This window comes from Arvicanthis niloticus, chromosome 1 (genome assembly GCF_011762505.2).
Source record: "Arvicanthis niloticus isolate mArvNil1 chromosome 1, mArvNil1.pat.X, whole genome shotgun sequence".
Lineage (NCBI taxonomy): Eukaryota > Metazoa > Chordata > Mammalia > Rodentia > Muridae > Arvicanthis > Arvicanthis niloticus.
The window spans coordinates 71399565-71413985 of NC_047658.1; the positions used below are offsets into that span (position 1 = coordinate 71399565).

General features: G+C 43.2%; 1 protein-coding gene across 6 annotated transcripts in view; it reads left to right on the forward strand.

Moving 5' to 3' along the window:
* The window catches only part of Numa1 (nuclear mitotic apparatus protein 1), an 86817-nt gene that overhangs the window by 51558 nt on the left and 20838 nt on the right, over nucleotides 1–14421 (forward strand). For all 6 annotated transcript variants that reach the window (XM_034489980.2, XM_076939047.1, XM_076939045.1 and 3 more), the window contains exons 3-8: nucleotides 2943–3028; nucleotides 9913–9992; nucleotides 11001–11083; nucleotides 11993–12073; nucleotides 12618–12705; nucleotides 14067–14184. In XM_034489980.2, coding sequence (XP_034345871.1) covers nucleotides 2943–3028; nucleotides 9913–9992; nucleotides 11001–11083; nucleotides 11993–12073; nucleotides 12618–12705; nucleotides 14067–14184 — 536 coding nt within the window. The remainder of the gene's footprint in view (nucleotides 1–2942; nucleotides 3029–9912; nucleotides 9993–11000; nucleotides 11084–11992; nucleotides 12074–12617; nucleotides 12706–14066; nucleotides 14185–14421) is intronic.

The window sequence follows — 14421 nt, forward strand, 5'->3', positions numbered from 1 at the left end:
AGAGCAAGAAGCTCCAGGAGGGAGCTGAGAGACTGGTGGGAAGGGAGTCGGGTGGAGCAAGGAAATGGGAGGAACTCAGAGGGTTGAGTACTGTGCTAATGAGAATTTCAATCCTTTGTGTCCCGGGGTGGACCAGAGATGTGTCAGGAGACGCTCAGGATCAATGGAGGGAGGGATGTCACTCCTCCACAAGATGAGACACCCAAAAGTGTGTAAGGAGGCTGCCTGATACCAGCACAATCTTGTGATAGACTTCATGAGCTGAGAGACAGAGCAGGCACCTCTACTGAGTCAGAAGAGGCAAATGGTTATAGTAGGTGAAGGAGAAGCAGCTGAAGAGGTGGACTTGGAAATTTGGAGTTGAATATGGTAGGTGGCAAGAACCAGCAGAAGGGATCTGTCCTGGGAGGTCAAAAACCAAGATTCAGTGAGGAAGGGTGGGGCCTGTTGGAGGGTTAAGTGTCCCTCCCAGATTTCAGGCACCAAATGTAAGTGATGGCACAGAGAAACTACAAAACCAGGCCACACTGTGAGCAGAAAGAAAGATTTATTGGTGACTAAACTACTAAGGTCATTAGGATTTCTATTGCTGTGAAGAGACACCATGACTACAGCAACTCTTATAAAGCAAAGCATTTCATTGGGGCTGGGTTGCAGTTCAGAGATTTAGTCTATTGTTATCATGGAACATGGTGGCATGCAGGAAGACATGGTTCTGGAGAAGAAGTTGAGAGTTCTACATCTTGATCCGCAGGTAGCAGCAAAAGAAGAACTGAAACATACTTTCTCCAACAAGGCCACACTTCCTTCAGAAAGGCCACACCTCTTAATAGTGCAACTCCCTATGGTCCTATGGGGGCCATTTTTATTCAAACCATCACAGCCATCTGTAGGAGTGGGATCAGAGAGAAGAACAAATGGCAGATAAGCAAGCAGATTTTATATGGCAGTCATCTGGATGGGGTTCTGAACTGATAAGGCTTTCCAGAAGTAGGCACCTTTACCACAGGTAGTTGACTTTTGGGGGAAGGTTAAAAGAGGTTCCTGGAGAATTAATGGTGATTTTTGATCCACAGAAACATCTTAAAAGATCTGTTTTTCTAGTAAGCAGGAACCTTTAAGCTTGTTTACACAATAATAATCTTTCTGTTTAGGGAAAGGGATGCTATGACGGAGAAAGGGATGGCAGAGGTGGGGGTGGTATGGGGCTTTTGGACCTGACAGTGAGCTGCCTGATGTGAGTGCTGGGAATTGACTCAGGTTCTTCAGAAGAGTCACCCTTGAGCCATCTTTTCCAGCTTCCTATTTTAACTTTTTAAAATTTAATTACTTCATTTTTATATGTATAAGTCCCCCCCCCCCCCCCCCTTGTATGTATGTCTGTGCACTACAGGCTTGCCTGGTGCCTAAGGAGGCTGGAATAGGATGTTGGGTCATTTAGGACTGGAGTTTACAGATGGTTGTGAACTGCTATGTGGGTGCTATAGTTGAACCCAGGTCCTCTGCAAGAGCAGCCAACACTCTTAATTGCTCAGCCATCCCCTTCAGCAGCCTTAATTATTGCCTTCATTGTCTTAAGATATATGTCTGTGACAGCTAGGCTCTTGCTGCATAGCCCATGCTATCCTGATCTGCCAGTGTCCTTCTTTTTCAGCTTCCCAGGGGCTGAGATTATAGGTATGAACTACTGTACTGACTTAACCTACTGCTTCAAATATTTTATTTTAGACATTTATTTTTGTATGTGCATATTTTGTATAGACATATTTTGTATGTGCATGAGTACCTGTGTGTGTAGAGTCAGAAGACAGCTTACAGAAGTTGGTTCTCTTTTTCTACTGTGTTGGACCTAGAGATTGAACTCAGGTGTCAGACTTGGCAGCAAGCACCTTTACCTACTGAGGCATCTCGCTGGATCTAAGCTTACTGCTCTTTAAAGACCACATTTATAAACAGTAGATTCTAGTTGGTGTCACATAACCACTTTCTGAAACTGTTAGAGATAGCCTCATTCCTAAGTGATCCTTGTCTTCTTCCCCTCTTTGTGCTACGAATGTAGTTAATTAGCAGAAGTAGAGATAAATTTGAGGCCCAGGTGCCTGTGGAATTAATTTATGGACTCTCCTATAGAAGTTAGTTGTAAATGCTGTTGAATATCTTGTGTACTTGAAATATTTGTGTGTGACCTGTGATGAATTTTGTGGTGTAAAAAAGAACAGGCAGTTGGATCATAATTGAGAACTTTTCCCTCCCTGCTTTCTCTTTTTAAAAACAACTTATTTTGTTCTTTTATTGTTTCTTCCTCTTCCCTCCAGTCTAAAGCGTGTGTTTGCAAACAATTACTGTTTTTACACTTGTTTATTATTTAATTGTGTACACACATGCACAAATGGAGGTCAGTACAAAGCAGAGGTCTGGTCTCCTTCTCCTTGTGGGTGCAGTTACCTGCTGAGTCTTGTTGATAGACCTAGGTCTTTCCATTGTGTTGAGTGTGCTCCAGGACCCTAGGGAAGCTCTCCTAGTGGGTTTGTCCTAGGTGACCATATGGGTACACTCACTGGCTGAGCGGGTATAGATTTAAGAATCTTGGGCTGGGGGCTGAAAAGATGGCTCAGTGGTTAAGAGCACTGGTTCTTCTTCCAGGGGTCCTGAGTTCAATTCCCAGCAACCACATGGTGGCTCTCAATCATCTGTAATGGGATTCGATGCCCTCTTCTGGTGTGTCTGAGGACAGCACAGTGTATTTACATAAAATAAATAAATCTTTAAAAACATGATTATTAAAGAATCTTGATGGTCTGGTATATCATATATTTACAACCTCAGCACTGGAGAAGTAGAAGCTAGAGAGGTAGATGGTGCCAGCATCTGGGGGAAAGTTGTGAACTGCATGCTTCTGGCATTTTAAGAGGTCTCACTGGACTCTTGCTTTTGGGTCGTAGGTGAACAGTCTGCATGTTGCTGACCCAGTGGAGACAGTGCTGCAGCTCCAGGACTGCAGCCTCTTCATCAAGATTATTAACACCATGTGAGTATGTGTTCTCCAAGCCTCAGCTAGTGGTGGGGACTGGCCAGAAAACCAGGTGGGATTGGGACATTAGAAGGGTAAGTGGGCTCAAAGATGAGCACCTTGACCACCTTGACCTTACCTTTCTAGTCTCTAGGCCTCTTAATGGGAGAGGTTTCAGTCTTGTCCTAGCTAGAGACTTTCTTACTGTGGCACAGAAGGCTCTTCAAGGCCCCATGTGCTTCAAGGCACGATGACAAGAGACTATCTCCAAGGACTTCCAGTCTTCCTGTCTCAAAAGTAGTCTTAATCCTCTTTTCACGATTCACTTTGCCTTCCTATCTCATTATTGTTAGAGAGACAGAGAGAGAGAGAGAGAGACAGAGAGACAGAGAGAGACAGAGACAGAGACAGAGAGAGACAGACAGACAGACAGAGACAGAGACAGAGAATGAATATTTGGTTCTTTGTATGCCACAGCATTGATGTGGAGGTCAGAGGATAATTTTCAGGAGTTGGCTCTCCTTCCACAAAGGGTTCTAGGGATTAAACTCAGGTTATCAGGCTGTGAGTTTACTGCTTTTTACCTACTGAGCCTTCTCACTGACCCAGCCAGGTATGTTTAAGTGGATAAGGTTGAACAGCCCAGTAAAGATAATCAATCCTAGGGGTATTTTACAGGTTTTTTAAACAACTTCTGGTTCTGACCAATACCTGTTTTGGTTCCTTTGAACACTTTTAGCCCAAATGCTTCCACTTTCTTACCCAGCTACTCAGGCAGGACATTTCAGCAACAGATTGAATTTCTTTTTCTCTTTGTCACTGACTTATGTTAGGTCACTGCCATGACCCCACTCCCCCTCCTTTTCCTCCTCCTTCTCCTCAATTCCTTCCCCTTTCTCCCTGCTTTGGTTTTTCAAGACAGGGTTTTCCTGTGTTCCCTGACTGTCCTAGAACTTGCTCTGTAGACCAGTCTGTCCTCAAACTCAGAGTTCTGCCTGACTATGCCTCCAGAGTGCTGGTTAAAGACATGCACCACCATCATCTTTTTTTTTTTTTTTTTTTTTTTTTTTTTTTTTTTTTTTTTAAAAGAAAACTTCATTTGCTTGTAATGTTTCAGTGATTCTCCATTGCTAGCAGATTGAAATCCAAAATGGTGGAGGGTTGAGTTGTTTGTTTGTTTTTTGGGTTTTTGTTGTTTGTTTCCTTCCTTCCTTCCTTTTTTCCTTCCTCCTCCCTTTTCCCCCCTGAGATAGGGTCTCTTGGAGCTCTAACCTCAAACTGACTATGTATCAAAGTATGAGCTTGAGCTTGTTTCCCAGGTGCTAGGATTATAGACATTTGTCATCACACCTGACTAAAATCTTTATCCTAATGGTAAAGATTATTTATTAAGCTAGGTGTGGTGACATGCTCTGTCATTCCAGCTGCTTGAGAAGCTGAAGTAGGATAATTGCTGGTGACTATGAGTTAACCTAAGAGAAAAACCCTTTAAGCAGTGCATAGTGGTGCACACCTTTAATCCCAGTGCTCGGGGGGCAGAGGCAGGTGGGTCTCTGTGAGATCAAGGCCAGCCTAGTGTGCATAGTTCCAGGACAGGTAGCTATAGAGAGACCCTGTGTCCTCCCCTCACCCCCCTTCTCCCAGCTTTTGCCAGTAGCCCAGCTAATTGCTTTCTTACTCAGTTTGTCTCCTGCTTCCTTCTCGTCTCGTCCCATTATTTAGATCCTGGCTTTGGTCATTGCATTGTCCTGGTGCTGCTTTACCTTACTGTTCTTCTTGTTACCTATACAATGACAGCCTTTTCGTAAGGATGCCTTGTATAGGTGAGGTTATAAAGTAGCAGTTTGCAGCTCCTTAAAAAATTGTTAAATTCAGAGGGCAGGAGAGGTGGTTTAGGTAAGAGTCCTTGTTGAACAATCATGAGCACTGGAATTCAGACCCCAGCACTCCTGTAGCCCAGGCACCCCACAAATGACTTTAACTTCAGTTTTTTTTTGGAATCCAAAGCTGCTTCTAACTCCTGTTTGCACACAGGTACATGCTGTTACACACATTTGTTCATATACTCACACACATATATAATTCACATAAACTAAAATAAGTTTTTAAAAACTCTATTTTGGGGCTGGAGAGGTGGCTCAGAGGCTAAGAGCTCTGGTTGTTCTTCCAGAGGACAGAGGTTCAATTCCCAGCACCACATGGCAGTTCACAGCTATCTGTAACTTCAATTCCAGAGGATCTTACACAGACATATATGCAGACAAAACGTCAGTGCATTCATTTATTTTAAAAGTAAATGAATCTGTAAAAAGAGTATTTTTTTCAGCACTCACAAGGCAGAATCAGGCAGATCTATCTATCTATCTATCTATCTATCTATCTATCTATCTATCTATATTTTATATATACATACAAATATATATACTAAGATACTATTGTCTTAATAATAAAGTGATTGAACATGTATCATCAGTGTTGAATAAATCTATTAGACTGGCAATAACCTCGCCTACTATTTAATTTTACCATCACTAAAAGACAAGCAACCAGATATAATACCCTCTGTGTTGTAGTATATATTAGGGTGAATATGTGCTTTTTTTTTTTTTTTTTTTTTTTTTAATTCAGAATAGATAAGGAGTGTTTTGCTTTTGAAAAACTTAATTTCTGGGTCGGAGACATCTCAACGGTTAAGAGCTTTGGTTGGTTGATCTTCCAGAGAAATTGGGGTCAATTCCCAGCATGCACATAGTGTCTCACATGTCCTGTAACTTCAATTCCAGGGGATTTGATGTTTTGTTTTGTTTTTTCTGACCTCAATTGGCACTAATCACTCAAGGTGCATAGGCACACATGCAGGCAAAATACCCATACACAAAAAAGCTTTTTCCTTGACTTGTTTGCAAAAGCAATAGGTGGTTCATGTTGTATAACTTTTCCTGGGAAGATGCACAGAAATGACCAAGTACCTCTGATAGGGTGCTGGCAACAATCCAAAAAACCATTCTCCCCATTCTACTGTGGTGAATCCATGAGTTTATTAGTTACTTACAGGAGCACAAGTGAGTCAAGCAGTTGCTCCACCCAAGAGTTCATGCTGGGATGAGTGTCAGACACCTTGGCAAAAGTGAATCTTTTGAGTTCCATGCACAGTTTGCTAGCACCTTAGGAAAGTGTTTCTTCTCCACGCTAGCAGTTGGTTGCTGCTTATATAATGATAGAAAGTGTCTTGTTGGTGAACTTCCTAAGTTTCTTCTGAATTTCCTAGGCCTCATTAGCATGCTTGTGCTCTTCCAGAGGAATGTTTGTGAGGAAGCGCCTACTCCATAGTCCAGAAGTAAGGATGTGTATTTGTCCTTGCTTTAGCCACTCTAGGTTTATTCCTGGAGGACATTTTTTCAAAGAGAAATTCAGTACCCATTTTTATTGTAGAGTGCTGCCTGATTAGTCTTAGACTACCAGATAACAAGACCTCATATTAGCCTTTACCTCTGTGTCAGATACACAGAGCAGTTGCCTTTGGGGAAACGGACATTCTTAGTTAGGATGCTGTGCCTTTCTGATAGTCTTCCTGGTGCTGCTCTAAGTCAGAAGGCTTGGTTTCAGGGGAAGGAGTGCAGATTGGCAGGCCACTGGGTATTTTTGTTTGTTCATTTAATGGGAAAATGCATTGGCTCCCGAGGATTTTCTCTTTTGTTCTTCTATATGTTCACAGTCTAAAGTGAAAAGGTTGTTCTCTCTCTGATAGCTTTGAGATTTGAGCAGCGAAATTTAGTATAAAAGCCTGATTATTATTTTTTTTAATGATTTATTTATTTTATGTATAGAAGTTCACCATTGCTCTCTTCAGACACACCAGAAGAGGGCATCAGACTCCATTGCAGATGGCTGTGAGCCATCATGTGGTTGCTGGGAATTGAACTCAGGGCCTCTGGAAGAGCAGTCAGGCAGTGCTTTTAACCACTGAGCCATCTCTCCAGCCCAGGCCTGATTATTATTATTTCTTTTTTTTCTTTCTCCTCCTTTTCTTTTCTTTTTTTCTTTTTTTTCGAGACAGGGTCTCACTATGTAACCTTTTCTGACCTGGAACTAACTATGTAGACCATCATGGAGATCCATCCACCTGCCTCTGCCACCCAAGTGCTGGGAGAAAGGATATATGCCACCACACTCAACTTGACTTTATTTTCCTCCTTTAAGGGCATGTTTGTCTTACTGATGTTGACCTCTCGCCTCAATTAAAAGCATCCCTCAAGTACTAAGTCACTGTGGATGTCCCGAATATAAGTGCTGGATGCCTTACTTTCTATCAGCAGCCAGAGTGGGAGGTTGGTTGTAAGCTGTGCAGTTGTGTGGTTATCTGAACTCTGTAGAATACCTGAGAGGGTAATGGAAGTTAGGTAGCTGTCCTTTTAGACAACTTCCTGATAGTTTAGAGACTTGAGCAGTTTGGGATGGGCTGTATTTCTCTAGGAAAGTGGTTCTCAGCCTGTGGGTTATGACCACTTTGGGGGTGTTGAACTACCCTTTCACGGGAGTCGCATGTGAAATATCATATATTATATATTTATATTACAACTTGTAATAATAGCAAAATTGTAGTTATGAAGTTGCAATGAAAATAGCTTTTGGATGGAGGTCACCACAATATGAGGAACTGTATTACAGGGACACATCATCAGGAAGGTTGAACCATCTCTCTAGGACTGTTCCATGCTGATTTACTTATGCCAGGGGCAGTATTAAGAGTTTTATGGTCTTAGTTGTGGTTTTACTGCTGTGAACAGATACCATGACCAAGACAAGTCAGCTGAAGCATGAGGTACAACCTTGGCTACCTCTAGAACACAGCTTCTTTGTGCTTTCAGAAAACACTTCCCAGATTTCACCTTAGTGATGCTGGTCTCTTCTTAATCACTTCTGATCTCTTAGTTCCAGCTAACCAGCATCAGTTGTCCCAGTAGTCCCTTCTATTCTGGACTCTAAAGCCAACTGGTGAAGCTTCCAAGTTCTGTTGCTTCCTGGGGCCAGAATATGGTCTCCTTGTTATATTCCATTATCATCAGCTTTCTATTTTCCAGCTCCTTCACTGCCTACGCTTGGCTGTCCTGGAACTTGGTCTGTAGACCTACTTTTAACTCAGAGATCGGCATGCCTGTCTCCTAAGCACTGGGGTTAAAGGTGTGGGCCACCAAGCCTGGACTTAAGTTTTGTTGGGGTTTTTTTTGTTTGTTTGTTTGGTTTTTGTTTGTTTGTTTGTTTGTTTTTTCACCTAGATTTTGCTCTGTTCTAGGCTGGTCTTTAACTCAGAGATCTGCTTGGCTTTGCCTCCTAGGAATAAAGGCTTATACTACCATGCCTGGACCTAAACTTAGCTGAGTTAGATCTTGCCTCAGGGTCACCACTTCCTTAATTCAATTTGATATCTTTGAATACAGGATTCAGCTCCACTTTACTTTCTGTGCCCCTTTAATACACAAACCATGTATTTTATGTTTATCCTTTCTCAACTTGCTCCTTTTCATTGAAACGCTCTTCATAAGAGTGACCTTTAGTAACCGCACAACAGAATTTACACCAGGCTGTTTCAAAGCAATTAATCTAAATCTCTTCACCTTAGCCTTGGGCAGACTCTTAAGACAATGACAAAAAGCAGCTACATTCTTCACTAAAATACCACAAAACAGTTTCTACACTAGACACCGGAATTCTTCTCCACTGAACCCTTGGGCTGGGTCTGTACCTTCCAATTACTCTCAGCAACAGAGTCTTCCATATTCCTACTACCATAGCCCATTAAGCTTCACTTAAAGGATTCCACTGCTTTTCAAAATCCACATTCTTTCAAATAAAAGCATGGTCAGGCCTATCACAGCAATACCCCAGCCCTGGTGCCAACTTCTGTCTTTTTTTTTTTTTTCTTCTGGTTTTTTGAGACAGGGTTTCTCTGTGTAGCCCTGGCTGTCCTGGAACTCACTCTGTAGACCAGGCTGGCCTCGAACTCAGAAATCCACCTGCCTCTGCCTCCCAAGTGCTGAGATTAAAGGCATGCGCCACCACTGCCCAGCCCAACTTCTGTCTTAATTAGGATTTTACTGCTGTGAACAGACACCATGACCAAGGCAAGTCTTATAAAGGATAACATTTAATTGGGGCTGGCTTATAGGTTGAGAGGTTCAGTCCATTATCATCAAGGCAGGAGGTTGTCATTGTCCAGGCAGATGTGGGGCTGGAGAAGCTGAGTTAACACTTCTGAAGGCAGCTAGGAGAAGACTCGTTTCCAGGCAACTAGGAAGAGGGTCTTAAAGCCCATGCCCACGGTGACACACCTACTCCAACAAGGGCACACCTCCTAATAGTACCACTCCCTAGTCCAAACATATAGAAACCATTACACTCTCTCCCTTGTTTCTCTCTTCTAGCCATTGGCTGTTGGACAGTTTGGGGAAAGCACAGCCGCTCTTCAAGCACCACCTCTTAGAGTCTTCAGCCAGTTCTTTCTGTGGGGACTTTGACCTGTCAATTCAGAGCTTTGGCTTCATCCATTTTGTTTCAGATTTTGTTCCTGTTTTCTCTTCCCATGGGCCTCTCCCACTCTACCTTGGTCATGTTTCCCACATTTTCTGACATGTTAGAGTTGAGCCTCCCTGGGCTGTTTATCAGAGCTTCCCATTCACTGCCATTTCCTCCCAGCTCTTTCTCACAAAACTTGTATTGCAAATGGCTTAGCAGAGTGCCACATTTTATAGAAGGACTTCATGCTCACACATTTTCATCAGAGTAAAGTTGTGTTCTTGAATCTTTTCCACTGCCTCCAGGCCTAGAGCAGACTGGGCCTGAAGGGGAGGGAGGCTGTAGGGAAGCCTGAGCGCTCTTGTCCTAATGTTTGCTTTCTGTTTTAGCCATGACACTAAAGAGGTGCAACACATCCTACAGCAGCCACTACCAGAAAGACTAAACTTTGTCTGCAGTTTCCTACAGAGTAAGTATCTTAACTGGCTGGACAGCTCCAGCTCTTGGAACTTGAAAACTCAGTCATGGGTGGATGTCTGGCTGCAAAAAGGCTTAGGGTCTCCAACTCTAGCAGAAAGACAGAGAGCTGTGTCACCCTCCTTGGATCTTGAGATGCCTCCACCAGCAGCTTATTAAGAAAAATGTCTCCTCAGTCATAGAGTCCATGTCAGGTCCAGATAAATCACAGGGTTAATACCACTTTGGTGATATCAAAGTTCTCTCTAATTTGAAGAGAAAGGAAAGAAAAGGATTCATGTTACCCTTGTTAGAAAACTCCTTTCCCTTGCAAGAAAAATAGTATTTTTAGGTAATTGCTTACATAGGAGGTAAAGGGGCAGAGGCCAGGTTTTTTTAGACATAGATTCTCTGTTTGTGTGCTGTAGAAATACTAATTGCTCATCAGGTTAGTGGAAGGATTAAGTAAGAATGTTTGTGAAACTTGGGGCACAGAGCATGTCAGCTCCCATTTCCTGGTCATTTTTGTATCGCAGAATTGTCATCTTTAACATTGAGCTGCTTACCTGCTGTTTCTACCTCAAGAGAATTATAGGGCAGGTGAAATTTTGTCCCTATTGTGAAACAGCTCTGGCAGCATAAGGGCACGGTGTCCTCAGTTGCTGTCACTGGATTCACTTGAGGACCTTCTCTTCAGCCTTAGTTGAGACAGGGCTCTAAAATGATCTATTTCTGGCTCCTTCCTTGGAGCTAAGGGAGGGAAACGATGAGCTCAGGTACAGGTAGGGTCTCCACCCAGCATTGTTGGTAACTCCCTAGCAGCTTTCCTCTAATGCAGTCTATGGAGCACTTGAGCTACCCCAAAGTAGAACTGACTTCAGGTGGAAATGTAAGGCAGGTGAGAGAGAGAGCATTAGGAAGAAGGGGCCCTTGTCTGGTAGTCTCCTTGGAGACTATGCTTCTGTTTCTAAAATTGAGGAGTTTTGAGAATTTAGTGTTTGCTACATGGTTGTCATTGCAGAAAATCGGAAACATCCTTCATCTACACAATGCCTGATATCTGTGCAGAAAGTGATGGAGGGGTCGGAGATGGAACTGGCCAAGGTACCTGTGGGATTCCAGACTTGGGTGACAGAGAATGTGGAGGAGTGTTGAGTGCTTTCTTTCTGGGGCTCTTCAGATATAGAGGCAAGGTTAGCCAGTTGTCTGAATCAGAGGCCATTTTTGTCTAAGGATTCTGTGAGCCCATGATTTTTAACAGTTTTACCTGACAACACTGATATGCACGATGGAGGGTTGGTTCTCACTCAGTGGTCATTGTATTTTTCTTTCTAGCTTAGTTAACTTCATTTCCTCTGCTAGGTGCTAGTCTATAGAGAATAGTCCCTTAAGTTTTATGCTCATGACTTCATAAGTTGAGTAATTCAGCTGTGTAGAAATTATGACACCCGTCCTGTTGCTCTATGAGCATCAAGTTCTTGAATTTATTGATTTTATTATTATTGTTATTGTTACCATTATCCCTGAAACAGGGTTTCTCCGTGTATCCCTGGCTGTCCCAGAACTCATTTTATAGACCAGGCTGACTTCAAACTCAGAGATCCACTGCCTTTGCCTCCGAAGTGCTGGGATTAAAGTTGTGAGTCACCACTGCCTAGTGAGCCCTTAGATTTATTTTGGAAAAGAAGGTGTCTCCTTTTTTTAAAGATTTATTTTTATGTGCATTGGTGTTTAGCCTGCATGTCTGTCTGTGAGGGTGAAGATGAAAATCCCCTGGAACTGGACTACAGACAGTTAGGAGTTGTCATGTGGCTGCTGGGAATTGAATCCCGGTCTTCTAGAAGAGTAACCAGTGCTCTTAGCCACCGAGCTATCTCTCTGCCTGGGACTAATAAGGATGGTGACTTGGACTGCTAATAGAACTTCTGCAAGAGACTAATTCAAAATAGCTTGAGTGGGAACACTAGACAGAGATCTGTCTCACTCACCACTGCACCTTTGTTTGACTTCTAGATGGTAATGCTGTTTTTATATCAGTCCACCATGAGCTCCAGAAACCTCAGGGACTGGGAGCAGTTTGAATATGAGGTTCAGGTAGGCTTTTGTGCTTCACCCTACTTGCCAGCCCAGCCTGGGCTTCCTTCTCCCAAACGTTTCTCTTTAAATAAAAATTATTATCCTCTAAAAAGGTAATGTTTGTAATATTGTCAGCCATTCATTGTTTAAAAAACAAAAAGCAGAAAATGTTTAAGTACAAAGAAGGAAATGATACTGCTGGTAATGGCATTCCCAAACTGTTTTGTGTACATGTTTTGAATTGTCTTATATTTGGAGACAGTGTAAGATTTACAGCCTTTTTGTATGTGTGTCCTTATATGTGTGTTCTCCACTCCACTTATTTTTTCCTCTCCCAGGGGTTATTTGCAAGAAGTCAGCAAAGTTATGTATAAAAGCTTTCTGGTAGGGGAAGAACAAGCAGAACCAGTATGCTGGGGGCAGGCTGTGGAGCTTCAGCTGTATGAGTTAAGAAGGATCCAGCAGGCCCTGGGGTTAGCACTGCTGGGACAGGTCCTGAGCCGTCCCTTCAGGGCCGTCCCCAGCACCACAGTAATGTTACTTTTCTCTCCCTTTGGCACAGGCTGAGTTAGCTGCCATCCTGAAGTTTATGCTGGATCATGAGGATTCGCTAAACCTTACTGAGGACATAGAGAATTTCTTAGAGAAAGGTGAGTAGGGCTACTTGTGAAAATCCACTCTTTCTCTGAGCAAAGGACTACTGGGATACTCTGACCTCAACATGGCACAGAATTGGTACGCAGGAATCACGTGTGATGGAAGGTGGTTTCTGAGCCATAGCTAACTAACACCATAGACCATCTGGAGTGGCCCCGTGCTGGCTGACAGTAGCTCTCAGGATGCTTGTAAGTGATCTCATCTGCATTTGGGTGACCTTGACTCCCACTTCTCACATAGTTCTGTGTGCCTTTTACTTTTTTATTTTTACTTTATCTTATATGTGTGGGTGTTTTGACTGCATGTGTGTCTGAACACCAAGTGTGTGCCTGTTGCCCACAGAGGCCAGAAGAGGGCATTGGATCCCTTGGAACTGGAGTAACAACTTACAGTTGTAAGCCATCATGTGGATGATGGGAATTGAACTTGGGTCTGTTTGAACTGCTAAGCCATCTCTCCATACCCTTATTTTTTGTCTTTTAAACTGTAGGCTTAGAAGTTGAAGTTAAGGATCTTTTGGAAACCTTGAAAAAGGTTTCCCTTCATGCAGCTAATGTTCTAGGTGGGAGTCAGGTACATAAACAACAGTAAGCCTAAATACAGGGACTAAGTGTAGACATGTCAAGTATCTCACAGAGTGAGAATTCTCCGTGTCTCATGAGCAGGTCAGCTGCTGCTACTGGGACTCTGAGCCATAGTTTTGGGCAAGTTCTCTTTTGGCTGTTGAACTTGGGATTCTTCATGTTCAGGCTCATGAGGTAAAGACATTAAGAATGGGAGTATAGGATGTAAGAAAGTTCTCTTGAATCAGATGCAGATTTGCAATCAGCTTGTCAGCCATTGAATCTGCAGACACTATGGGCAGAGCAAAGAGGGCCCATCAAATCTCTGGGAAGAGAGAGAAGAGGGGTGATTAGATATAGTCAAGTCCTGAGAAAGTGGTCGTGGGAACCAAGAGAAGAGATTATTTTATACCTTGGTGCTAAGCCAGCCAGCAGTGGAAAAGTTCCACAGAGCTGGTGGCACCAACACAGGCTCTCAGGGTCTGTGGCAGACTTGGTGTTGGACCCTATGGCCTCTGCAGCATTGGCAACAGGACTCGTTCAGGTGTCTGAGTATGAGAGGAACTTCCTCACTCCACCACGCTCTTCTGAATACTTTCTCTGAGGAAGGGGAAGCCCTGCACCTTGACTAGTTAAAGACCTTGATCTCATGGGTCAGGGTCTGCCTAGGAATTGCCTCTTGTTTACATGGGAGTGTCTTTAGAGTCACACTCACTAAGGTAGTGTATCTGTTATGAGAAGCTGAAGAGCTGCTCGCTCCCTTACTGACTGTTGTCTGCTTCTTCCTGTAGTTCCTTACACCTATCCCAGCAGCCTCTCTGAAGAGCTTTCTCCACCCAGCCACCAGGCCAAGAGGAAGATTCGCTTCCTAGAAATACAGAGGATTGCTTCCTCTTCCAGTGAGAACAAGTATGTCCTGGGCCTGTCTCCCTAGGTTGGTGGCTTCACATCCTTCTAGTTGGTCCTTGGATACTAGAGGCTAAGCTGTTAGCTAGCCTTTTACACCAGTAGAAATTGCTTTGAGGGTGTGAAGATTTAGGATCTGTCATAAATTAGTCTTCCCTCAAGAGCAGTTCCCTGTTTATGGAAATCACTTCTTCCTTGGAAAAGACATGCTTGTGGTCTTTTTTTTTTTTGGGGGGGGGG